The sequence below is a fragment of the Chionomys nivalis genome, chromosome 21 (assembly GCF_950005125.1).
Source record: "Chionomys nivalis chromosome 21, mChiNiv1.1, whole genome shotgun sequence".
Lineage (NCBI taxonomy): Eukaryota > Metazoa > Chordata > Mammalia > Rodentia > Cricetidae > Chionomys > Chionomys nivalis.
The window spans coordinates 43,952,798-43,977,855 of NC_080106.1; the positions used below are offsets into that span (position 1 = coordinate 43,952,798).

The 25,058-nt window shown below is 41.0% G+C and overlaps 1 protein-coding gene across 5 annotated transcripts in view; it reads right to left on the reverse strand.

Moving 5' to 3' along the window:
- Positions 1-25,058, reverse strand: part of Inpp4b (inositol polyphosphate-4-phosphatase type II B) — a 789,563-nt gene that overhangs the window by 243,295 nt on the left and 521,210 nt on the right. For all 5 annotated transcript variants that reach the window (XM_057753361.1, XM_057753359.1, XM_057753358.1 and 2 more), the window contains one exon: positions 16,828-16,907. In XM_057753361.1, coding sequence (XP_057609344.1) covers positions 16,828-16,907 — 80 coding nt within the window. The remainder of the gene's footprint in view (positions 1-16,827; positions 16,908-25,058) is intronic.

Here is a 25,058-nt window from a genome sequence, read left to right on the forward strand (position 1 = left end):
ATTACTGCTGCAGTGAATTCTTTGCTTCCCAAATGTGACTGTGGAATCGTTCATTATCAAAAAGGATAGGCAAACTTTCTTCTAAAACTCCCTTCAGAGCTGTCAAAGAAGCGTCAGTGCAAAGCATCTTCATATCTTTTTTTTTTTTTTTGGTTTTTCGAGACAGGGTTTCTCTGTGGCTTTGGAGCCTGTCCTGGAACTAGCTCTTGTAGACCAGGCTGGTCTTGAACTCACAGAGATCCGCCTGCCTCTGCCTTCCCAGTGCTGGGATTAAAGGCGTGCGCCACCACCGCCCGGCTGCATCTTCATATCTTGTGAGGGGAGGTCACAGGAATGAGCCGCGCAGACAGAATGCCAGGCTCAGTTTCTGAAATGATTACAACTCATTGTCAACTTGTCTGGATTTAGAAACTCCATGGAAATGCATGTTTGGGGTGTCTGTGAAAATGTTTCCAAAAAGATTTCAGTCGATGGGAAAGACCACTGTGCTGGGGAAAGACATCATGCCATGGTCTGGAGTCAGAAACTGAGGTGAGTAGAGAAAGCAAGCTGCATCCCAGCATCCACCTGTCTGTGCTTCCTGACTATGGGTGCGATGTGAACAGCTGCACCACCTTCTTTTGCCATGTCTCCCCTAGGAAGATGGCCTGCTCTCAACTGTCAAGAATCAACTCTCCCTTAGGCTGCTTCTGTCAGGCATGTATCACAGCACCAAAACAGAAATCAAGACCTACTACACACGTTCATGTAGCCCTGAGCTATCTGTGGGTCGCACAAACCATCATTGCCAGTAAGAACTGTGTTCATTTTTATCCTGGAATTTCAATGCTGATGCCTGTTTTGACTCTGCCATCTTGAAAGCACACTGGTCTCTGTAAATGACTTCGTTCTTCACAACGTCAGTGAATTGCGTTCTGTAGAACTGAGTATCACATCAGTTGCTTTCAGAGGTGGATAATGGTGATGTTTGGGTTGTTGCTAGTAATGAGGAAACACATAAGATACAAGAGCATTGCCTGAAGTCATTTAAAGAACTGTAGCAAAATCTAATAACAGTAGCTGCCTTGGGATGTGTCCTCACATGGGGGAGAGGAAACAAGTTCTTAGCACCTTTAATGTGAGTGAAAATGCCCAAAAGCCCTCTCCCCATGAATCCAAAAAGCTGGAACCATTTGCCCAAATCCCTATCTTCAAGTTTAGTATATGAATCAGAATAGGCACAGACAGTGAGCCCCTAGCAATCTTCAAACACTCAAACTTTTTAAATTACCAGAAAATAAATTTTGGTCACAATTTTTATATCATAAATATCTCCTTAAAATCAGATTTTTAGAAATCTGGGAAGTTTTATCATACTGTGGCTTTAAGTGCTTGATCTGCTCCACCTTCTTTCAAATAAATCTCTTCTTGCACTTTGCAAAATCTTGCAACTAACAAGTAGTCTTCTTTCAATAGAATTGAACCAGGAGGCTGGCCAAGGGGAAAACAATCTGTAGGCTTTTGACTGTGTTGTTTGTCCATGAGAACTATTGCTATTTCAGATGTAGCCAGTAATTTCTCCCTAAAAGAGAGGGAATGCCTGGACCCACTCAGTGGAATTTTATAGCGAAGTGAAGTCGGATAATTACATACACATTATTTCCTTAGGATGTGGTGTTTCTAATCAATATCTGGTCATGATTCTGGAGCAAAAGAAAGAGCATGGGAGTGAGACAGCAAGTATGACAGTAGCCCTGTCCCTGCACCCAGCTGCAATGTGGCCATCCACTAGGTAGTCCCACCACCATAACTGCAGCTACTCTTGCCACCATGCCTTCTCTGTGACAATGGACGGAAGCCTTAGACTGACATTTCTGCCTGTCAGAGCAGATCTATCAACAGGGGCAAGGATGATGGAAGAGTCACAGGAAGACACAAGGACTGGGATTCTGGAGATGACTTATTATTCATATTATTCTTTCTTTATGCATCAAAATCGACCACAAAGAGTAAACATAAAAAAATACATACCCTAAGAGTAACTATTAAATGCATGAGTGTTCATTGCCCTAATCGGGAGACACACTGATCAATATCATGTCCCTAAGAACTTACAGAGCAGACATTTGGAAACTCCTTGTACGATATAAAGGAACTTACATGTCAGTCCTGTGATGGTCAGTATTTGCTTGTGTCTTCTGCCTCTGAGGCCCATTTAGGAGATGCTCGGGTTCAGTTCCCTGAAAATGCTCACAAAGATGTAGATTCAGAGAACGATGCTACGAGGAGTCTTGGGACACTATGCTTCTTGGACAGTCATGACTTTGGCTCATCATTCTCAGGGGTTACTATTTGTTAGAGGAACAATCTCACTTTTTCCTGTATGGCATGTGGTATCACAATCTTGTATAAACAACATGCATGTGGTACCATAAATTCTGAATCTGATTTTATTGTAAAACATAACAAATGTCTATGTATGTAAGTACAAAATTCTCTGGAAAATGTTAAGTGCATCAAGCATGGAGGTGCGGTAACCTGAGAGAATTGTTGGGTGCGGCACATGACATGAGGGACAACGGGTGCAGAGGACAAGAAGGACACACGGGAGAGGGCTTGGCACCGGCTTATTCCTGCTTATAAATTATACTTGTTAGTGCATTAAAATAACACATTCTCTCCTGGCTTTCCATTTTAACTCGCATCTTAGATGAAATAGCATGAGCATACCACACAACATTATTCTCTGTTACTTCTGCAGAAAGGAGGTGGCCCTAGCAGAGTTAGCATTGTAACTCTTTAAATATGACTAGGTTCATTTTCAGTCATACCGGTTAAATTGTCTTCGGGAGGATATTACTATTTCTATATTATCACTGTGTGTTTTATATGAAACATTGGGTTCTTTCTTTTATATTTAAAATACTCTCTTCTGTTATTTTCTAATAAATCAGTGTGCTATAGGCTGGTTATTTTTTGTTTGTTGTTTCTTTGCTTTGGGACTGGGATTTTCCTTTTTCTCCTTTCTTTCTTTCTTTCTTTCTTTCTTTCTTTCTTTCTTTCTTTCTTTCTTTCTTTCTTTCTTTCTTTTTGAGACAGAGTTTCTTTGTGTAGTCTTGGCTGGCCTGAAACTTACTTTGTAGACCAGGCTAGTCTCAAACTCATAGAGATCTACCTGACTCTGCCTCCTGAGTGCTGGGGTTAAAGGCATGGACCACTATCACCCAGCTAATTACAGATCTTTTTAAAGAGCACCTAATAAATGCTTCCTAGAATATCCCCTAATCACTGAACATTAAGGCTATGGTTTTTCTCAACTTAATTGTAAAGATAGGACCTTGACTATAATTTTAGCTACCTTCCTGGGCTACAGGGAGTGTCAATGATTATTTTGGTCATTATTTCATTATTGCAAACTTCAGTCATATAAGTGGATAAAATTCAAAATAAAACTTAAATTCTTCATCTTTAGAACCAGCTTTCTCAGCTTCCAACATCAGCAGCAATGGCAGTTCTGCAAACCAAGTCAACAAAACAACAACAACAGCAACAACCTTGCATTCATTTTGCTGTCTCTTTCTCTCCTATCTCACACCCATCCTGTCACCAAATTAAGTTTGTCCTTTTTGGAAAATGAATCCAGAATGAGATTCTGTATTACTATCTCCAAACTACCTCTTTATTGCCAACTTCCAACTGCTCACTTGACTTGATATGGTAGCTTCCCACTGGTCCTCATTCACCCTTTCCCTGTTTTTGCTCTCCTGGAGTCTCTGTAATCATAACTTGGAGTCGAATCTTGCCATTTGTCTGCCCAGACCCCTACTATAGCTCTGGCTTTACTCTGAGTGCAAGATGATAAAGGTGGCAGGACCTTCACCTGTCAGGAGCCGTGTCCCCCCAAAATTTACAGGAAGCACCACCGTGAGGAGTTTTTGCAGAGGGCTTCACTTTCCAATTGTATTGAGAATAGTCTTATTGACCAAGCCTATCTCACACCCAAATTAACTGTTAATAGAGAGCTATCTGTTAGCGGAACCTGCCTCACATTCCAGACTATCTAGACAACTAGGTGGGTCAACTTGTGACTTCCTGACCAAGGAATCTTGACCTTACCGATCGTAACCTCTTGGACTACTTGACGGGCGTGGACCACGTGGCAAGATCCCGTGCCCCAGCCCCCCAAGCTCCTCATCCAGGGGCTATATAAGCTGTAACCATGACTCTAATAAATGGAGGCTTTGACAAATATGCTTAGCCTTCTTCCTGCTTATCAGCCTATGTCTTTTAGGTGGTGCCTCTCCGTGACCCTGGAATAACTGACCAGCCAGGCGGGTTACAAACCCTAGACAGAGTAACCCGTCGAGGCGGCTACATTCACCCATCCACCCGCTGGACGTTAGTACTCCCTTGGTCTCATTTCCTCGGTTCTACGGCCTGTCCAACTCACTCCAACAGTTGCTGCATAGGCCTCTGCTACTCCTGGCACATAACAGACAGACTCCTTCAGGAGCTTCCTGTGACTTATGGTTCACCTGGAAAGAGCATCAACACCACCATCGCCAGTGTCAGGCTTAGATCTGCATCGCGGTTTTTCTCAATGTTAATTCTGCTCAAATAGTTTTTCCAATGAAACTTGCACTAAAGTCTCAGGACTCAAGTGACAAAATGTGAGGACAGAGTAGGACAAAAGCAAGAAGGCATTCATCAGTCTAGGGTCATTTAAATCCCATTTTAAAGAGACAGGAAACAAATGTGGTCTCAGTTTTACGGGATACTCAGATTGATGATCGTGACAGCAATAGTGGCCAGTGTTCATTACAGACTATGTAACAGGCACTATTTCAACTGCACTGCATGTATTATGAAAAAATTGTAAAATACATGCTATTCTTCACCCCCGTTATAAGTGATATTTGTGAGACTTCCTGAGAACCCAAACTAGTCCTTCTGTTTCTCTCTTCTTACGACTTGTTTACAATAATCAGTGTGCAGCCCTGCAGTTTGCCCCCAGATCCTCATGACTTCTGTGGATGTGGCGACTGAACACAGATGACTCAGAGAGTAAAGAGAAAACTCTCCCAGAGTGACCATTCATGTGTTACTATAAAACATCGCTCTGTGCTCTGCTTCCAGGCTCTCTTACAGCTTCAACGAGTGACCCAGATCCTCTGCTTAAAACCAATTGCACATAATGTATCTTGGAAGTTCCCATCTTCCTTTCTGCCTCTCCTCCCGGTAGGAGGGCACAGGGCAGGAAGGGGGCAAGGCTCCCTTTGAAGACTGATCTGAAAGGTGCAAAAACAGGAAACCTCTACAGGGACGACACATTCCCATCTCTACTCACCCTGATCATGAAATTCAAAGGAAACTTTTTCTGTATCATTTCATATTCATGACTGGGCATTCTTAAATTCAACGAATTCAAAGACACGACAAGGACAATCTTTCGGGGGATATGATGATCCCATGATAAATGTTATAAAAGCAGTTATATGCATTTCCACTGCTTTCCTCTTCCTATGGGCTTCATGCAGCTTACATTTCCTCCCTGTCTATTCTTTAAGCGATCTTGTCATGAAGAAAATGGTAGCAGTTGAGAATTATTTGCTTCAAGATGTGGTGAAGGAGTTGGGGACCGAGAGATGACATGGGAGAAGAGGAGGGAGAGAAATCCTTGTGGTCAAATGATGACATCGTTTATTTTACCTGGCACCGGAGTTTATTATTTAGCTCCTCTTATTGGTGTTATTGTTGCTCGACAGGTTGAGAAATTTAAGCAAAGTAATTAGTTCCTGGTGACAACGATTTCTTTCATTATAGTCGCAGCTAATCCCTTCGTGCTCTTAAAGGCCAATGCCCTTGTGCCCTGCAGAAATCCATCCGTACTGGAACCAGTGCCAAATCTCAATGCCAAGACATTTAGTGTCCGTGGGCAATTTGCCCAAGAAGCAAACACAAGAGCCCTTGGAGACCATCTCTCCTATTTACCATGTAAGCCCCCGAGAAATTTTAAATTTGATTTTAGATAAGAAAACAGTAATTTTTTTTTCATGCAAACCTAATAAGTTCCGAGTACTTTGATCAGGGAACCCAGTGGCTCACTCACCTAATTATCTGCTGGGCTGAAAGCAAACATCTCCCACTGTAACACAGCACTGCGGAAAACAAGCCTGCTACACTGGTTTTAACTGTGTTTATTTACGTGTGTATTTATTTTGTGGTGCTGAGGATGGAACACGGGGCCTTGTGCACATTAGACGAACGTGTTCAGCCTGCGTGCGAGAGCAAATGCAACGGCTCAGAAAGGTTAGTTTGCTAGGCCTGCTTCCCCCTTCCAGCACGTGGGTACATGGACTGAAACTGAGGTTGTCAGGGTTAGCAGCCAGCACCTTCTCCCAGTGCAGCTGCTCACTAGCCTCTGAGCTATGGTTCCTCTAGGGGATAGCCAAGCTGCATTGCACAGAAGCAGGAAAGTGAGTCAACACATGGGTGCTGAACTTCAAGAGCTTGTGGGGGAAACAAGCTGTATAGAGAAAAGAAAGTTTTCTCTGTGTTCTCAGGGAGCACTTCCAATCCCTCTCACATGTGAATATGAAATAGGACTGGTAATTTATCAGCAGAAAATCCAAAGATAGCCTCACTAGGAGTCCAGTTATGAGCTGGTGACATTCTTTGGTCACTGAGACTGTGGACTAGGAACGATGACCTCATAGGAAAGACAAGAAGAAAATCATTGGTCAAAGGAAACTGAAAAGTCAGTGGGGAGCCATGGGAATGGCTGGTGACTTGACCTTACTGAGACCATGCCTGGATTGTTCCAGGTTTCCTAGGGGGATAAGAGAATTTGGGGTAAAGGCAATGAAATGAAGACCAGAGTAGTGAGGCAGCTAGGCCACATTCCAGCATCACAAATAAGACTCTGTGCTCATCTAAGCTGAACACAGGGAACAGGGGACAAATGGAGAGCACAGAAGTGTAGAACTCTGACCCCATGGTGACCACACCATGCATATATGAAGGAAGAGTAATGGCCAAAGTGGCCTATGCAGCTAACATGAAGCTGAAATGCAGGTATCCCTGGAAGATGGAGAAGCTGCTGTGCCTGCCTGAAGCTTCTGTATTCATGTGTGCCTAGTTATGCACACTGTGCATAGGAGGCCCTGGGGATCCCACATAGGATGGGAGCAACCTGGGAGGTTTTAAGGAGAAAAATACATAATCAGATAGGAATTTCAAGAAGAAAGAGTTAAAAATGATGCTGAGATTCGTACTTCGGGTTACATTTAAAAATATCTTCGAATTTTTCATTTTATCAAGAAAGGAAAAGCTCTATCAGGAATAACTCTCAAAAGGAGAGTATAGTTCACTTTGCCGTAGTTAAAATAACAAGCAAATACGTGTGTTCTGTGCATCCAAGCTTAGAAGAGTTGGCCATAACCTTGACAGAGAATTGCAGGGAGCTAACGGATGCTGAGAGCAGGAGAGACAGTCTTCCCAGGGAAGAGCCCACCGGTAGGTGAGAACAGCCCACCAGAGAGTTCTCCAATATCCAGGGGTCAGCCCTAAAAACACACATGCAAGAAACATTATTCAGAATGAGCAGGTTCTAATTACATATTTAGGAATGCTCATACACACACAGTAACAATGAAATAAAAAGAGGTGATAAATTTGAAAGAAAGCAAAGGGCATGGAACATGGCAGGGTTTGGAGGGATAAAAGGTAAAGGGATAAATATGTCATTTTATTATAATCTCAAAAACCAAACACTATAAAAGAAAGAGAGAGTGAACAATTTGAAAGACGCTCCTCCCATATTTTGTTTGACTTGAAGAAGTAGAGATCTACACAGCTCAGTATTGAGAGTGTAAGTATTATGGGGTTCTTGAAGCCTGCGTGGGAAAATGGGGGAAGAAAGGTTTGGCCTATGAGTTGAAAGTGAATGCCCATTTGATAATGTCCCACAACCTACTCAAGCGTGTGCCAAAGAATATGCTTATGGTGGAAGAAAGTTCATAACTAAAAACAGACAGTGCCTCTTTATTTTTCTGAAAAACCCTTTTTTTGTTACTATTGTTATAAAGCAGAATTTTCTGAACTACATCAGCACATTTTTAAGCCATGGTTCTAATAAGCTGTTAATAAATGTTCTGTGAAGAAACTGGCTCATAGTCAACCCAAATAAAGTTGTTGTGACGTGTGCCCTTTGAATCTCCCAGGAGGCCTTGGAGGGCTGTTGAAGACTGAGAAGTCCTATAGAAAGAAAGCCTGCTTTTCTCCCTTTTTCATGTAGGAGTTTCAAACATATCGCACAACTTAATTCCTTTTCTTAAAGAAATAATAACAATGTGATACTAGTTATACACAAATAACTAGTATTTGCACAGAGATGACTTAATTGCAACAGGGGAGCAGAAACATGGTAACAATGGTGGACACTACTCTGGTCAGTATGAGATTTCTGGTACAAGATGTGCAAGTTGCCTGTAGTTCCTTTCAGGCCTAAGCATCCTGCAAATTATCTTCACAGGTAAGTCAACTCTCTCTCAGACTATGTAAGCAGGTGTCTTTGTGTACAGAGAGAAACTTGGTGCAATTCACATTTTAAAAGAGGAAAGTCTTCAGGCCTTTCTGTAGAAACTGAGGAGCTGCGGAAGTCTACTCTGGGCGTGGGCTGTGCAGTCACTGTCTGAGAACTCTAAACCAATTTGCAGTATGATGACTCCCACATCTTTCGAACAATGCAAACGAAGGAAGTGCTAACTGGTTTCCATGGCCTTACCTCCAGTCATGCAAATGAATTACGGACATAAAGAAAGGTGCAGAATATATAACCGCAGAGACATCTAAGATGTCATGAAAGCCTAGCTGAATGCAAGGCTTTCAGATTAATATAATATGATATGATATAATATGATAAGATTGATATAATATGATAAGATTATGATTAGTTAAACAGTGGATGGTTGAGGAGAACCTGCAACACAACTAGCTCAGCTGCACTGTGTCCAGACGCCTGATCGAGTCCTATAAAGAAAACAGAAAACTCCCTAAACATATCAATAGAGGAAAATATTAAAAATAATTATTAGTATTCCCTGTGTGGGGCATCATTATAAAGATTTCACATTAGGATTCACACGATCCTTACAACAGGCCCTGGAAGGGAGGTAGTGCTGGCATCCACACCTCACGGATATGGAACTGAGCTTAGGACTGGTGATGGTAGCCCATTTGGTAGCTGGCCTAGCATGTCTGAAGCTCTGGGCAAGCTCCTCGGTAGCTGGGTATGATGGTGTAGGTTATAGTCCTAGAACTGGGCAGATAGCGAAAGGTCAGCCAGGAGTTCAAGGTCATCCAGTCTCAGAGCACTCAACATTTTGTATGGCTGGAGAGGAGCCAGAATTTAGGTTCTGGGGTATTTTTAAATTAAATATTTTTTATAAATAAATATAATACAAATATAAATAAACAAAAATGATTTCTTTATTGTAGTGAATTGATACCTATATGATTTGGATTTTCCACTCATTTTTAGTGGTTGGAAGGAATTTCAAGACTTACTACAAGATGGCTCGTGTTAGCAACCTTTAGCACGGGTCTCACAAGAACTCATTTTTTGAAGCAAATCCCTTGCTCCTCTCTTTGATATCTCCCTTTTCTTAGGGTACAAGCAAGAGAAAAAGTTACCTGAATTTATTCTGTACACAGTATTCAGTATATCAATTTTTTAAAAACAGTATCAATATGGTGGTACATGGGAAGGGTTAGAAAGAGGCACTCCAAGGGAAAATGATATAAGTATATTTAAACTTCAACCAACAGAAAGCTATTTTTAAGCATTTAAAAATTAACAAATGATGATAAAATACAATAAAAAAAATTCTGACACAAGTTATAGCCACATGACAGTTACACATTTACAAATTCTGTCTTGATTTCAGTGTTACAGGCCTAATGTTGGTAGTAAAAAGTTTTATTTATTTCCTCCAGGAGGCTTCATTCAAACAAACTGTTGCATGTGTCTTCTGATGAGCTCTTCCCTCAGATATACACTAGATAGGATGTCAAAGGGATAAAAGCCAGAATTCAGGCTTCAGGCAAGAATTCATTTCTTGGTCATTGAAATTTTGCATTTATATAAAGAATAAGTCCACACCTCTATCTGCCATCGGCAGATGAGAGAACTGTGGAGGTTATAATTCCAAGCATCTAGATAAGGAAACTAAACAAAATATTAAGGCATACTGAAGAAATTAACTTTAAAGCAAGAAGCAATGGCAAAGTATTTATAATGCTTTTCTCTAGCACAAGTCAGTGCCTGGGACCTTTCTGCATTTATTAATTTACCCAGAATCACCCACCACAGGGAAAAAAAAATCTTTACAGCTTTCATTAGCAGGAGAGAGAGAGAGAGAGAGAGAGAAGCCTGACCCAGGCGACTTGAGTGACCACAGGAAAAGGACTTGACCCCAAATCCCAAATCCTCCTGCACCCTCACTGTTCCCTGATAAGGAGTAAAGGAAGGCGAAGACTTCTGGTTGGGTAGAAGAGACGCTCTCAAAAGGATCATAGAGCAGGGAAACTTCCACTCAGTCCTGGAAAGATGAGCTGAAAGCTGGGATGAAGCACAAATACTTTCCTGCGTGAAAATGGAGAGAACAACAAACGCGAGTGCCCTGTCTGTCACAAACAGGGTCCGAGAAGAACGTCAAGTGCCAGTTTGAAGATCCTGTCCCACCCTCACAGCAACCAAGTACTGACACATTACAAAGAGAATGCACTGCCCTGGGAAGCCCTGGGTGGACACGATCCAGTCTCCCTCCTGCAGCAGCTGTGGAAACTTAGGAAAACAAGCTGCTGCTCATATATTTGCTCATCTATAAATCAGAAAAAAATATCATTATCTAGTCATTTAGAAAATAGAATAGCACGACCCATGAAGATGCTTCCTCTGTGGAGATCTGTGGAGGTGCCAGAGTCGCAGGAACTTGGTGTAAAGTTCCCTACAAACAGGTCAGAGGTCAGCAGAGGACTGGGAGGGGGAGGCTCTGGGAGAGCGCCATGCAGTCAGTGCTTTAGGAGACAGGTCTTGCAAGCACAGGCTCTGCTTCACCCTGCTGCGGGGTTGCCGGTTGCTGCTGACTCATGCATGCTCCAGCAAGCTCACTTCCTGAAATAAGCATGCAGCATCCTAATGCGCTTTTGGAGACTAGTACTGTGTGTGATTTTTAGTTTTGTTGCCAAAGGAGCAATGAAGTACATGCCGTTCCTGCTGTCTATATTTTTGCAGATGTACCCCATAATATTCAATATTATTCTTCCTTAAAAGTAGCCAGAGATGCGCTACTCTTCCCGAAAGCAAACTTGGTGGGTGATAGTTCATTTGTGTTAACATATTTTTTTTTTTAACATTTTAGACATGAGTAACATTGTGTTTTGTGGAACCAGCAGGTAGTTCTGTCATAATCATAATTTATGCTCAGTCAAGAAAGCTGATTTAAAGGTTAATAAAAGAAGACAGAGAACCTAGGGAGATAGGTTCTTCCTATCTTTATCGGGAGATAAAGCTCTCTCTATACAAGTATGAGGACCGGAGTTCAGATCCTCAAAACCCACACGAAAGTCAGACAAGTGTGGCAGGACATGTTAGGATAACCGCAAAGAGTCTGGGATAGAGTAAAGGATGAGGGTGGTGTGGTCTACGCTGAAATAAATGTAAATCTTCCCCCCGGATCTAGCTGCTCATGGAAATCACAATCCGTTCCTCACTACTGCCCTGGAAGTTACTTCTCTTGCTCCTGAATGAGAAGCATGGTAAGGGAGGAAGGTTTATTTTGGCTTACAGTTGAGGGGCTCTGTCCATTACAGCAGAGAAGGCCTGGCAGCAGGAGACCAAGCCAGTTGTTACCCAGCAACAGTGAGGAAGCAGAGACTGGGTAGGAAATGAGTGTGTGGAGATTCAAGACCCTCCCCTAGTGCCCATATCCTCCAGCAGGGCTCCACCTCCTAAAGACAACACAGCAGCCCAAAACAGCTCCATGAGCTGAGAACCACCCATTCAAACACACGAGTCTGTGGGGTGCATTTCACACTGCCCACTGCAACACACAGTCAGTCTTGTGCTTAGACTACCATAGTCACCGATTTACATAGAATCCACCTAGACGTAAATCCTTGGAAATAGTCTTAAAAAAAAGTCATAAAGCAATTAAAAATATAGACGAAGAAGCCACCATAGCAAACAAAATTTCCACCCAAAATCCATTTGCAGAAGCTCTGCTCTGCTTCAGGCATACAACATTGAACTTCGTGATAGAATATCAAAAAAATTAAGGCCCCAAATTGTGGAGTAGATGGCAGAGAAAAAAGTAAGGATTTTACGAAGGCTGTAAGCTTCCTACAAGTTAGTAGACTAGAAACCAAATATACTAAAAAACGAACTGAGCTCTCTGTTCTTCTGAATATAGCCTACAGCCGTGAGAGCTCAATGTAAAACAGAAATGTGTTGCATGAAGAAGCTGATGCATAGAAAGTATCAAATGCAGAGCTTGCACGGAGTGTCTGCTTAATAGATTATTTATTAAGCATGCTCTCAATATCAACTGCAAACTAGAAACGGCTTTTCCTTTCTGAAGAGCCTGTCACTGTTGTTAGTGCGTACAAAACCTCAGCATTGCTAACTGCATACAGGCTGAACGGCAGTGCATGGTGAGGAAAGTCAACAACCAAGCCCAGGAAAGTCTGAAACTCCCTTCTGCCCTTCTCCCTCTGAGAATTTTCATCTTTTTAATTGCTTCACATGGCTGCTACTTTGCCACAGTAAAACGGTGAGATTGTTTTCCTAGCCCTACTCAGTAATAGATCTTTCTATTTCCCACCCTGTTATTATTAAATGATATGAAACACTGCGGTTCTCCTAAGTCCTACTTAGATGGCCTCAAAGCTTTGGGACAGGCTAGAAGAGCATATGAATTCCAGGTACGTGGGTAGCAAACCATGCTCAGTTGCTACGGGTGTCCACATTTCTGAGGCTGGTTGGAACAAATGTCATTATTTCCCTCAATCTTTTGAACCTGGTTTCCACTTTCTGCCACCATGGCTAACATATCTGAGTTCCCCACGGCATTTAATATTCATTTACTTATTCCATATTGTAAAACTAGGATTCTATGAAGAGGAAATCAGAAAAACACGAACCAGTGAAGAAATGGCACTGTCTCCAAGTCCTTGCTATAGCTCAGTCACAAAGTATACACGGCATGTGACATTTCATTCTGGGTCCAGATGTCTCTTGCTGACAAGAGCGCATCCGTGAAATCAACGACTCTCCAGCCAGAAGAGAGCAAGTTCAGATCAACTCTTTCTCGTTTAAGAACATTATAACCTAGGAAAAGATGCTAAATTGTTTGTCACTTCTGATTGGTTTATGGGATGGATTAGACACATCATTGGTTAGTTTGATAAGGATCAGAAGAGCTACATCCAATCCACTCTCAGCACGGAGCACACAACTGTATTTTTGGTAGTGTATTTTCTGATAACTTTAGTTACGAATGTAAGATTATTCAATATCTGTCACAATTAAAGTTATAATCTGCTGTAAGAGAAATCTGCATCAATTGTATGATGTACAGAAGTCAGGAAGGCAGAGCAGCAATCTGGGCAACAGCACCAACAAACAGAATTAACATATAAAAGAAGTGGGGAGATGGGAAAGCATATAAACCCCAAAACAACCAATTTACTTTTTAAAAAGGTATGAAAGTCAATACAAAATAAAGACAATCAGTCCATGTGGGAAGCTGGAACACTCAGAACTGGTGACCTGTGCTATGTATATTAAGAAGATATATGGGTAGGAACCAGGTTATATATTGGAGGCCTTTCCCCAAATACACGTAAACAAATGTTACTCTACGACTATAAAAGACACACACATGAAATTTGAGTCTAAATATACAAATTGTATTTATGTTTCTTTCTCCTTTAAGTTTTCTATAAGGAAAAAATATCCAGTGCACTTGGTGTCCAGTACAAAGTCCCTGTGGGGGAATCACCCTGAACATGGGCTCCCTGCTCTGGGTAGCTAGACAGAATATTAGCATTTGAATTACCTGTTAGCTCCCCAAGGGCCAGAATGCACAGTGCCAACCTTCAGGTTTGAGCAAAATGAAACAAACAAGGCCATAAAAAACATCAGTGAGGCAGAGACAAGCTGATCTCTGTGAGTTCTAGGTCAGCCTGGTGTATAGAGCCAGGGCTGTTACACAGAGAAACCCTGTCTAGGAAATAAATAAATCAAACAATAAAATCAGCGCCTGGAAGGATGTCTGCAAACCTGCCCTTGTTTCTGTGGATGTTTTGTTCTTTGTTTAAAAGCAAAGCTGGAACACAGGAAGAATAGCAGTCATAAATAATCAGATGAATATAAAAGGCAAAACAAAACAAAAATGCTCCTTAACCCTGACCTAGTGTTATTGCAACTTAGAATCCCACAGACAGTCCATCAAAAGAAGATAAATTACATCAAAAAACAAACAAAACCAATTACAGGTCATGTGCTGGAAATGCAAGGCTAAGGTAAACTATAATCTGCCTGATCACAATGAAGGGATACAACGGTTATAGCAAAAAATAGGATGAAAAATATCAAAACACTCAAAATTAGTATCTTCCCAGAAAATAATTATTTTTGTTACAGCTAACATTTTTCATACAATCAAAATCAAATGACTATGAACTAGAGACATTTAGATCAAAATAGGAAACTTATTTCTCTTTCAGATAATTATAAAGATTTTACACCGCTTTTTCATCTCTTTAGTGTAAGTCCCAAGTCCTGGTCTCTGGCCTCCATCTTTGGAGGCCCCGTCCCTGTGCCCGCCAAGCCTTGACCCCCTCCCCAGAGGAGGGTCAAGACACTTAGTATTTTCAATTTGACCCTCCTCACACACTTTTATTTTTTTTTATTTTTTTTTTTAAAGATTTATTTATTTATTATGTATACAACATTCTGCCTTGATGTATGCCCGCACGCCAGAGGAGGGAGCCAGATCTCAGTACAAATGGTTGTGAGCCACCATGTGGTTGCTGGGAATTGAACTCAGGACCTCTGGAAGAGCAACCAGTGCTCTTAACCTCTGAGCCATCTCTCCAGCCCCACTTTTAAAGGTAGCCTCTAAGTTCACTAATTTTTATCTCACTGAAGAGTTCTTAATCCAACCCTTTAAGAGAGAAAGCAGGAGAATCTAGGCAAATCTGAGGGCCAGCCTGATCTACATAGCAACCTCTAGGGACAGCCAAGGCTACATAGTTAGAGCCTGTCTTCAAACATGCAAACCCTTCTGTCTCAGCCCCTAAGGGCTGCACTACTGTACTGCATGTTGCAGGTGTGGATACAAGGGAGTCAAGAAGATGGGGAACAAAGTGCCTTCAGTTGCACTAGAAAGCTCGGCGCAAGCCAGGCATGGAGCAGAAGGACTGCAACCCTGCACTTGGAAGGCTAAGGCCGGAAAATGGAGAGTTTAAGGCCAGAGCAGGCAAGACCCTACCTTACAAAAGAGAAATAAATAAATAGGCATGCATGCAAATGGTTAAATTTAAGTGAGCTCTATATTCTGCCACCGGTCTCAGGTCTTGGAGCTTAGCCTCAGCTCCTAACCCCATGCTAGGTTAATATGTTGGAGAGTACCAGTAGCATTGACAGCTAGTCTTTGTAGCTGGCCCGTCCATAATCCAAACCAAAAACAACAGCAAAATTTATTGAGGAAAACATTATCATCCTAGAAAAAAAACGTTATGTCTTCCCAGATAAAATATATTACCATACCATGTTTACAGACACTCTCTGAGAGAAGCTAAAGAGATTAGGGCAGCCTTTTCAGAACTCGCACTCTGCTGCCTGGAGAGTATTTATTATATAATGTTATAATACAAATATTATACTTTTAAATCTAAATGCAGAGACATGATGATTAGAAAATTTAAGTAAAAAAAAAAAACACATAAATTCAGATTCCACCAAGAGACACAGAATACTTAAGGATATATATTGTATAAAAACTAACTACTTAAATTTAATGAAATAAATTATGGCTTTACATGGTTCTTTGGGAAGAAAAAAATACAACAAATTTAGTACATTAGACCCTGAAAATAACCTCTATGTTTTAGCAAAGCAAGAACTTTGTGAGATTGACAAATAATTATTTCTACAATTTTGTATTCATTTTATATTGCATAAATGCAGAGCGGTGTTCTTTACCCATAGTTATTAAATTTGTTATACATTAGAAATAACAGATTGTTTTCAAATTTATTGAAAGTTTTAGAAAGAAATCGTCATTTTGAAATCCTCTTAGTATAAATATACTCTGCAACTTCGTAAAGGCCGCTCATCTCTGATGTCAAAATAAGTTAAGCTCAGAATTAGCCAGGATATACTGACCCGCTTAAATTTATCATTGGCTTAGGATTGATAGAGCAGTGACAACATTGAAAAAGCCAGCTCCTTTTTCCTATCATAAAGCTACCACGCTGCACCAGACGTATTTCAAGCATGAAAACGGGCTCATTGATAGTGATGGTTTTATTAGAGAAAGTTATTTGATAGTGTGAGCATAGTTTGTATTTGCTTCATTTCAAAGACTGCTATCACCTGCTGATGGAAATGTTTTCCTAACACATACTAATAATTCTGCACCCAGACGGGATCCTGAACATGAACGTGAACTGCTGTCCTGCTCTCTATCTTGGAGCCGGTCGCCTGTGCAAACTGTGACTCCTCCAGGACAGCCACACCCTGGCTGTCAACCTGATCAGTCTGCAGACAAAGCCACTCACCTCAGGCTCAGCGACAGCAGCTGCTCCTTGGACCTCAGCAGTTCCCCAACTTCAAAACTGGCCCAGCCCAGGAAACTCCTCTGAAAATAAGAAAGAACATTTGTCATCAACTCCTGGGACTCTTTCTGTTTTCGTTCACACACCAATTACACAGAATTAGTTTTGGGAAGAACAAAATACTGAATCAATTAGCCTCTAAATAGTTCACAGACAGAAATACAGTGCTGAAATACCAACTTGGTTAAAGACAGATCTTGACAGCCTGGGAAGTGAGAAGAAGTAAAACACAGCAGCCTGGTCTTCCCCACTGATAACTGCCTCCCCACAAGAAAACCAGTGTCAATGAATATGCTAAACTCTCCAAATTCACCAAGATCTCCACTTACCAGAGTTCCTCAAATCACTGGCAACAGCAACTCTGTGTTCAAGATATGAGAAAATCTGCCTCTTGAAGCTATTTTTACATGGGCTCGGAGTGGGTTATAAATAGAAAGACAATATTTCTCCCCATCACAGAAGCATTTAGAAGCATTTGTTTCCCTTTGGTTTTTTTTTTTTTTCTAGCCTGGGACAATTTCATCCCCAACACACAAATAAATAGTACTTCTGCTTGATTTTCTAAAGTTAGTTTTTAAACATATCACAACCGGGTGTCATGTTTACCAGTAAACATTAGCTATCTACTGCTTTCAACTCAATGTAAACAATACAATTGTAAATGGTTGTTCTTTTCTCTGTCTCAGGGCTGCAGTCTTTTGTCTGTTCCTGGCTATTTCTGATTGGGAAGTGACAGCATTATGGCATGGATATCATAAAGAATATTCCTCGCCTTCCTCGATGACTTAAAAGTGTCAAGTCCATATGGTCCCCTATGCCATTGCTGATGGGCAGCACGTGATGCCCTGTCAGAGGTCAAAAGCACCCTCCCAAACTTCCTCTTGGCACAGCTCTGCTGCCAGACCATGCTTAACAAGAGACTGGAGTGAAGAGCCTGAGACAGTGAAATGCTATCAGGAAAAAAAAAAAAAAAAAAAAAAAAAAAAAACAGAGAATCATCCCACACACCAAAAGAGGCAGCATATATACTGAGTTATTGTTGAAAGAAAAAAAAGGTCTGGTAAAAAATTTATTTGTGTGTGTGTGTGTGTGTATGTGTGTGTGTTGCCTGTGTATATGTGTTAGCGCATTTGGGTGAGCAAGGAAGCCAGGACGAGGAATCACTGTGAGCTGCCCTGTGAGTTCTGGGAACCAAAATCGGGTCCTTTGCAAGAGTAGCCAGGGTTCTTACCCGCTGAACTATCTCTGTAGCCCCAGGTCAAAATTTTTAACCTCTTTTCAAAACTCTACCACAGAGGGGTAGAGTTCAGAAGGGTTTAAAGTCACACATCTGGAAACACAACTTGGTTTTGAAATTGTACACAACGCTATTAATATTAGTTCCAAGTAGGTAACTTGAAGATCAAAATTATTATATGCACCCAGTCATCAAGGACTGGAAATTCTGAACTCATATTGCTAGATGGAAAAATACTGAGTCAAACCAGAGGACCTAAGGAGCAGCGGTGTAAGCATGAATGGAAGCTGAAAACCAGCATCAGGAGCCTTATGAACAGAATACAAGAGCAGGGGACACAGGAGCCCAGGGCGGCACTTAAACGCCCTCCTCAGAGAGCAGACATGACAGAAGGCACTCTCTCCCAACCTCTCTGTGGGTCGCTACTCAGTGCTTTGTTTCTCCATTTACATTGAACACCACATGGTATATCAAATGGCTTATCTTAAACCCCTGCAAATAATTGAGATTTCAAGTTCTTCAAAGATGATTATTTTCTGTTATACTCCGCTGAATACACACAAGATGTGGGAACAAAATGCTAACTGGCAACAGATGAACGGGTGAGGGACTGACAGACCCCGGTGTCCAAGTAAATGACTTATTTATTTATTTATTTATTTTGCTTTTTCGAGACAAGGTTTCTCTGTAGCTTTGGAGCCTGTCCTGGAACTAGCTCTTGTAGACCAGGCTGGTCTCGAACTCACAGAGATCCGCCTGCCTCTGCCTCCCAAGAGCTGGGATTAAAGGCGTGCGCCACCATCGCCCGGCTCATTTATTTAAGACAAGATCTCAACCAATAGCCTAGAAATTACTACATAGCACGGGGTACCCGTGAGTATACAATTATCACCCTGTCTCAGGCTCCTAAGAGCTGGAATTACAGGCATGTACCGCACATGCAGCTCAACCACGTTTTTTGATACATGTGGGAGACACACAAATTTTGTGATTATTTATAAATCATTTACCTCACAAAAATGAGAATAAATGAGAACCGTAGTGTAAGATAATACAGCAAAACAGCATTACAGCAATTAGCAATTTGAATCTTTGTAAATATTTAATTTGCTTTTTTTTTTTTTAATCCTGGAAATGTCTGTTTTGGGAACTAGGTATATGTATGTGAATGCAGGCTTCCCTGGAATGCTGGATTCCCCTGGAGTTACAAACAATCGTGAGCTGTCACGTGGGTTCTGGAAATCAAACCTTAGTCTTCTGAAAGAGGAGTAGGTACTCTTAACCAGTAAGCCATCTCTCTAGACTACACTCCAAACTTAAAAAATTTTCTATTTCGCCGGGCGGTGGTGGCGCACGCCTTTAATCCCTGCACTTGGGAGGCAGAGGTAGGCGGATCTCTGTGAGTTCGAGACCAGCCTGGTCTACAAGAGCTAGTTCCAGGACAGGCTCCAAAGCCACAGAGAAACCCTGTCTCGAAAAACCAAAAAAAAAAAAAAAAAAAAAAAAAAAATTTCTATTTCACCTTCTCTTTCACTGGTAATTAGGGGTTTTAACTTAAATTCCCATATCCCATTCTATTCATTATTCATTTTCCAACAAAACTCTCAACAGATCATGAATTTCACAAAACACTTGACTTTCTAAGCTTGTTTAATGCACCCTTTAAAACTGTGTAGGTCTGGAGGAATGCAGAAAAAGGAACACACACCATACTAACATGGTGGTCTTTTTAGCCACAAAGTAGCAATTGCCCCAGACTTGAATTCTGCAACTAGAGACAGGTGGAACGGCTAATTTTAGGGATGAGCTATGGACACACCATAAGGCACAGCTGCAAGCAAGACTAGTGACCACAACAAAGGACTGTCTCTGTCTGCTGGACCAGAAGCAGACCTGTAGCTAGTCAGCCTCAGAGACAGCCCCAAGGTTGTTAACAGGGGTTCCTGTGTCATGCATTATTCTGAGCCAGTGTGCCAGGGACAACGACCCTGAGGCAAGCATTCCCATCATAATTGCCCGCCCCACATCTTTGTCTGTGCTTGGGGAGAAGATTGAGAGTTAAGAGAGACATGAACAAGAGACAACTGATAGAGTCGGGAGGGCATCTGGTAAATACTGAGATTCTCCACGTTTATTTCTCATTGGCTTTGTATACCCAATCCAAAGAGGAGGGGGAAGACAAAAGGCTTCTTTACCAAGATACAAAGAACAGAGTAGTTACCTTGTTAAGACCCAAAGCATCAAGTAACCACACCCTAGGTCAAAACATCCACTTAGTAGCTTAGTAACCACACCTTAGGTCAATAACCTTGAGGGGACAAGAATAGGCCTAAACTCTCAACCTTAGTCAAGGTGGAATAGACCCACTTCCGTGGGCTCCCACATGGGCCAGGCTTGATCTCAGGCTTAGTCTGGCACTTCAGAGCTTTACAAAATAAGACTCATTAAAAATTAATATTGGTAAAGGCCTGATAACATACTTGGCAAATGAGATGAGAAGTCACCCAGTTACAAAAGTTTATATTATTCAATGCCTAATTTTATCTAGGGACTTGTTATTGAATAAAATAAACAATCAAAAGGTCCAATTTTGTTAAATTTTCTTTATTCACATTCTAATTAAAATATAAAACTTCCCCTTTGTCTTTCCTCCTTCCACTCCTTCCCACATCCCTTCCTTCTAGTCTCTTCCATGCTGCCTTACCCTCAAACTGACAGCTTATTTTACTTTATCATTATCCATATGTATATATACATGTATCAACATGCACATACACATAAACATGCATGATATCCATGGAGAGAGGAGAAACAACATACAATGCTAATGTAAAACCATAGTGATACAGAGCTATATTTGTCCATATATACTTTATAGATAAATATACATACACATGTGTATATGTGTATATGCTGTTATAACATTGTAACAACAAATAAAAAGAGAATATACATATAAAACAGATCACAAATTTCACAAGACCCTTAACTTTGTAAGCTTGTTCAACTTGCACTTTGAAATTCTTCATGTCTGGATGACTTTAGCATGAAGCAATCTATATATGCCCTGATATTATGGTGGCCCTTTTAGCAACAGGTAGCAATCGCCATATATATTTGTGTAATTATTACTATGCGTTTATGTATTATATTTGAACAAATACATAAATACAATTTTATAGTATTTATAATATGTGTGTTTACTTGTGCTGCATTTATTTTTATTCGTGTGCATATGGTTTCAGGGCTGACCACTTTGTACTGGATTCTCCAATCAGGGAGCTCATCCCTGGAAAAGGCTAATTCTGCCTCTCCAAGCCGTCATTAGTTGTCTGTAGCTCTCTGTCTAGAGGTGGGGGCCTATGTAGCATATCTGCTGATCTGTCATGGTTCAAGTCTGTTTCACGGAGCATTTATTTCGAAGTCAGGCAGTCACACAGCAGACTTTCTGGTCACATTTCTAAGACAGGCAGTCACACAAGCAGTCCTCTAGTTATTACAGTCTTTCTGCCCCTCTTCCATGACGTTCCCTAAGGTTCCAATTTTAAAGTAGTGTGTAATTGTTTTATGCTGTAACACCAAACAGGAAAATTGCCTATATATGTAAATTCTCGCATGTTTCTGTTATTGTTATTTGTGTTCTTTTCACCTCAGTGTAAGCCAACATAGGATCCTCCTAAGCCCTAATCCCCAGATAGAAACAAACTGTCCACCTATGTGAACACTCACCGGAGACATGGAAAGAGAATAAATTAGGAAAAAAAAAATCAGGCTTCTCTCTTTCTGAGATCTGAACATCCACAGAGAGGGGGAAACGGTGCACAACGTTAATGTAAGCAATACTGATACAGAGCACTATCTCAATCATAAAACACTCTGTAAGGAGAGCAGAAAGAGCATTATTGACACTGACACAGGGATTGAGATGATACACCCATGGGTCTGGCATTTAGAGGTGTCTTCTGAACACCCAAAGTTCTGTGGGAAAGACACAGTATTTGAAGGAGACGGGGAAGGAAGAAGATGGTAAGGAGGAAGCTGGAGCCAGGCGGTGGTGGTGCAGGCCTTTAAACCCAGCATTTGGGAGGCAGAGGCAGGCGGATCTCTGTGAGTTCAAGACCAGCCTGGTCTACAAGAGCTAGTTCCAGGACAGGCTCCAAAACCACAGAGAAACCCTGTCTCGGAAAAAAAAAAAAAAAAAAAAAAAAAAAAAAAAAAAAGGAGGAAGCTGGAAGGAAGAATGGGAGGGCTAGGGAGAGAAGGGACAGAGAATGGGGGAGAGAGAAAAGAAGCCAGAGAAAGAGGAGGAAAAGAAGGGGGGGGAAGAGGAGGAGGAGGATTACTGTTACTATTCAGTTAAAAAGTATTTGCAGTACAGAAAGAGAAATATATCCGCAAAAGTAAAAATTTGATTCAGGTGAAATCCAATGAGAAGGAATCTAAATATGATAAAAATGGACAATAGAAAGGCTGTGATGTCCCTTGCAGCTGCTACGGTTGAGAAAATATTACACTTGACAATTTGCTCACATTTGTGTTAAGACATGTGAAACATTTACAAGAAGTGAGAGTCCATTAAAGCACTGTCTGTAAGCAGAGGGAATTGCTGGAGTCCATAAGAATGAACCATCTTGCACACAGTCCCAGTAGTTAATGTTCAGGGAGCCACTTTAGACCAGGTTAGAGCTCTGATCTCTTGCTCTTTATCCAGCATCTTTTCATCCGCCATATGCTGTGCCTAGATTCCAGGGCAATGCCAGGTGGCAATTCCTGTCCTCATAGACTCTTTGTTTGCCCAGTTTATAGCTCTGAGCATCCTTGTCTGCTCATGACAACAGAGCAATACAAGTTTCACCCTGGAGAAGATGACTATTAAAACAGGCAGCACGTCATTTCAGTCATTTATCAGCTGGAGAGTAATAGCCAGGTGAGAAAAGAGGACATCAGTGGCTATTCCTACACAGGGAATGTGATGTGGAATTCCCCTCTGTTTGAAAAAGAATTCTAGACACACAAAAAATAAAGTTTAGGCACATTTTCCCCCCGAATGGGCGGCATGCTGTGGCTCCCTTAGGAGAGGTTTTCCTGGTTCAGCAGTAGCAGAAAAAAAAAGCCACAGTTGTTTTGAAAAGCCAACTCTCTGGGCCATGCTGCCAGCATGACCTCTGGCTCTTTCAGGAGGCAGAGCATTTGAATGGGGTTTGTGAGCAACATGCTATGGCTTGCTTGGTGGCAACATGTACAGCATGGACCAGTTGTGTGCCTAGAGGTGGGACATTGTGCATGGCTCTCAGAGGTGGAGAGCAGTTTCACCATGCTGGGCTGGGCAGGACAAGAAGGCAGTTCCATATTTCCCCTAGCAATGGCACAAGTTTTTAAGAAGTGCTTAGCATTTTAAGAAGTGCTCCTGGACAGTAACAGATACACAATAGGACAGATTCAGACATAAAAGACCTCTAAATGGGTCATAGTGTTGGATAAATGTTTGTAGACTTGGGAGGGAGAAGAAAAGAGTATAGAGAGTTATAAAAAGAAGTAAATGGTTTATAAAAAAAGGTAAAGTCTTTAAAGAGACAGAGTATAGACAGTCGTAGATTACAAGGAGTAAAGAAAAATAAGTTTTGTAAAGATGAAAAATTCACAGACAGTCTGGATTATGTATATTATTGTGTTTTCTTTGAATTTTTTGACTATGAAGGAGCTAAGTACAGAGAGACATTTCATTATATGGGCTGCTAAGCTAAACCAGCATGTATATTACTTGACTTCAGAATTTGGGTCTAAGGATATGTTGCTTTGGAAAAGAGGTTCTTCTTTTGTTTCCACAGAGGATGAGAACCTGTGGATTACTTCCAGACTAATATGGTTTGATGTGCCATGACCCCCTGAAAGGTCACTGTGAGTATACCCCCAAAAATACTTCACCCAATAAACAGCAGGAAGAAGTCTGGAGGAGAACTATGCCCATAGTCCCAAATATTGTCTATAAATGTTTGTTTACATTTAAAGGGGGATATGCTATAGAGATTTGCATTGGTATGGATCATGGTTTATTGATACAAGTTTAAGGTTAATTTTGTTATACTGTGTATATATATTTCTGATATTGATTAAGGTATTGTGTTTGTGTAGCTCATTTAGAAATGTAATGTATTACTAAGAAATATAGGTTAATAGATAATCATCTATAATAGTCAAGCTTGTAGTCATGTTAGTTAGATTTTCTAGATGTTCAGAGATATATTTCAGGTGGATAGGCATTCTTCAAACCTTTCAAAGACTACAGAATATGACATTTAAAATGTTTAATAATTTAGGACACATCTGCTCCTGGCAGCACCAATCTACTTCAAGAGGATGATGGGCATTGAAGAGGCTCCTCATGGAGTTAGTTAGCCATTTGGTCAAGAAACTGCTCTTGCCTGGACTTCTTGATGAACTGGACATGCAGGACTCACAGAGAAATGACTGCTGAACTTGCCTAAAGGTGAGATGTCCTTCAGGGTTCCTGCTTCATGAAATAGCTTGCAGACATTCTGCAGGACACAGAAAAAAGTGACTGACAAACTGCCAATATAGGCGGAACTGTCTTTGAAATTTCCTGTTTCATGGAAAAGTCTGGCGGATACTTATGGGCCTATAGGCTGAAGATGGGTACCCCAATGGTCCAGGCAGCAAGATGTCTCTGTCAATTTTAGAGTTTTGGAAGTTGCTTATAATGCATTTCCTGTTTATTTAGGTAATATTGTATCCTTATGGAGTCTTTGGTAGAGTTGAAGAATAGATAGTAATAATATAGTTTTCCTTAGTTATGATAAAAGATAAAATAGATATAAATATTGTAACTATAATTCTTGCTTGATAACTGTTTATGTAATTTTACTATGTTAAAGTTGAAACCTACCTTTTCATTTAATCAGAAAAGGGGAGGTGATGT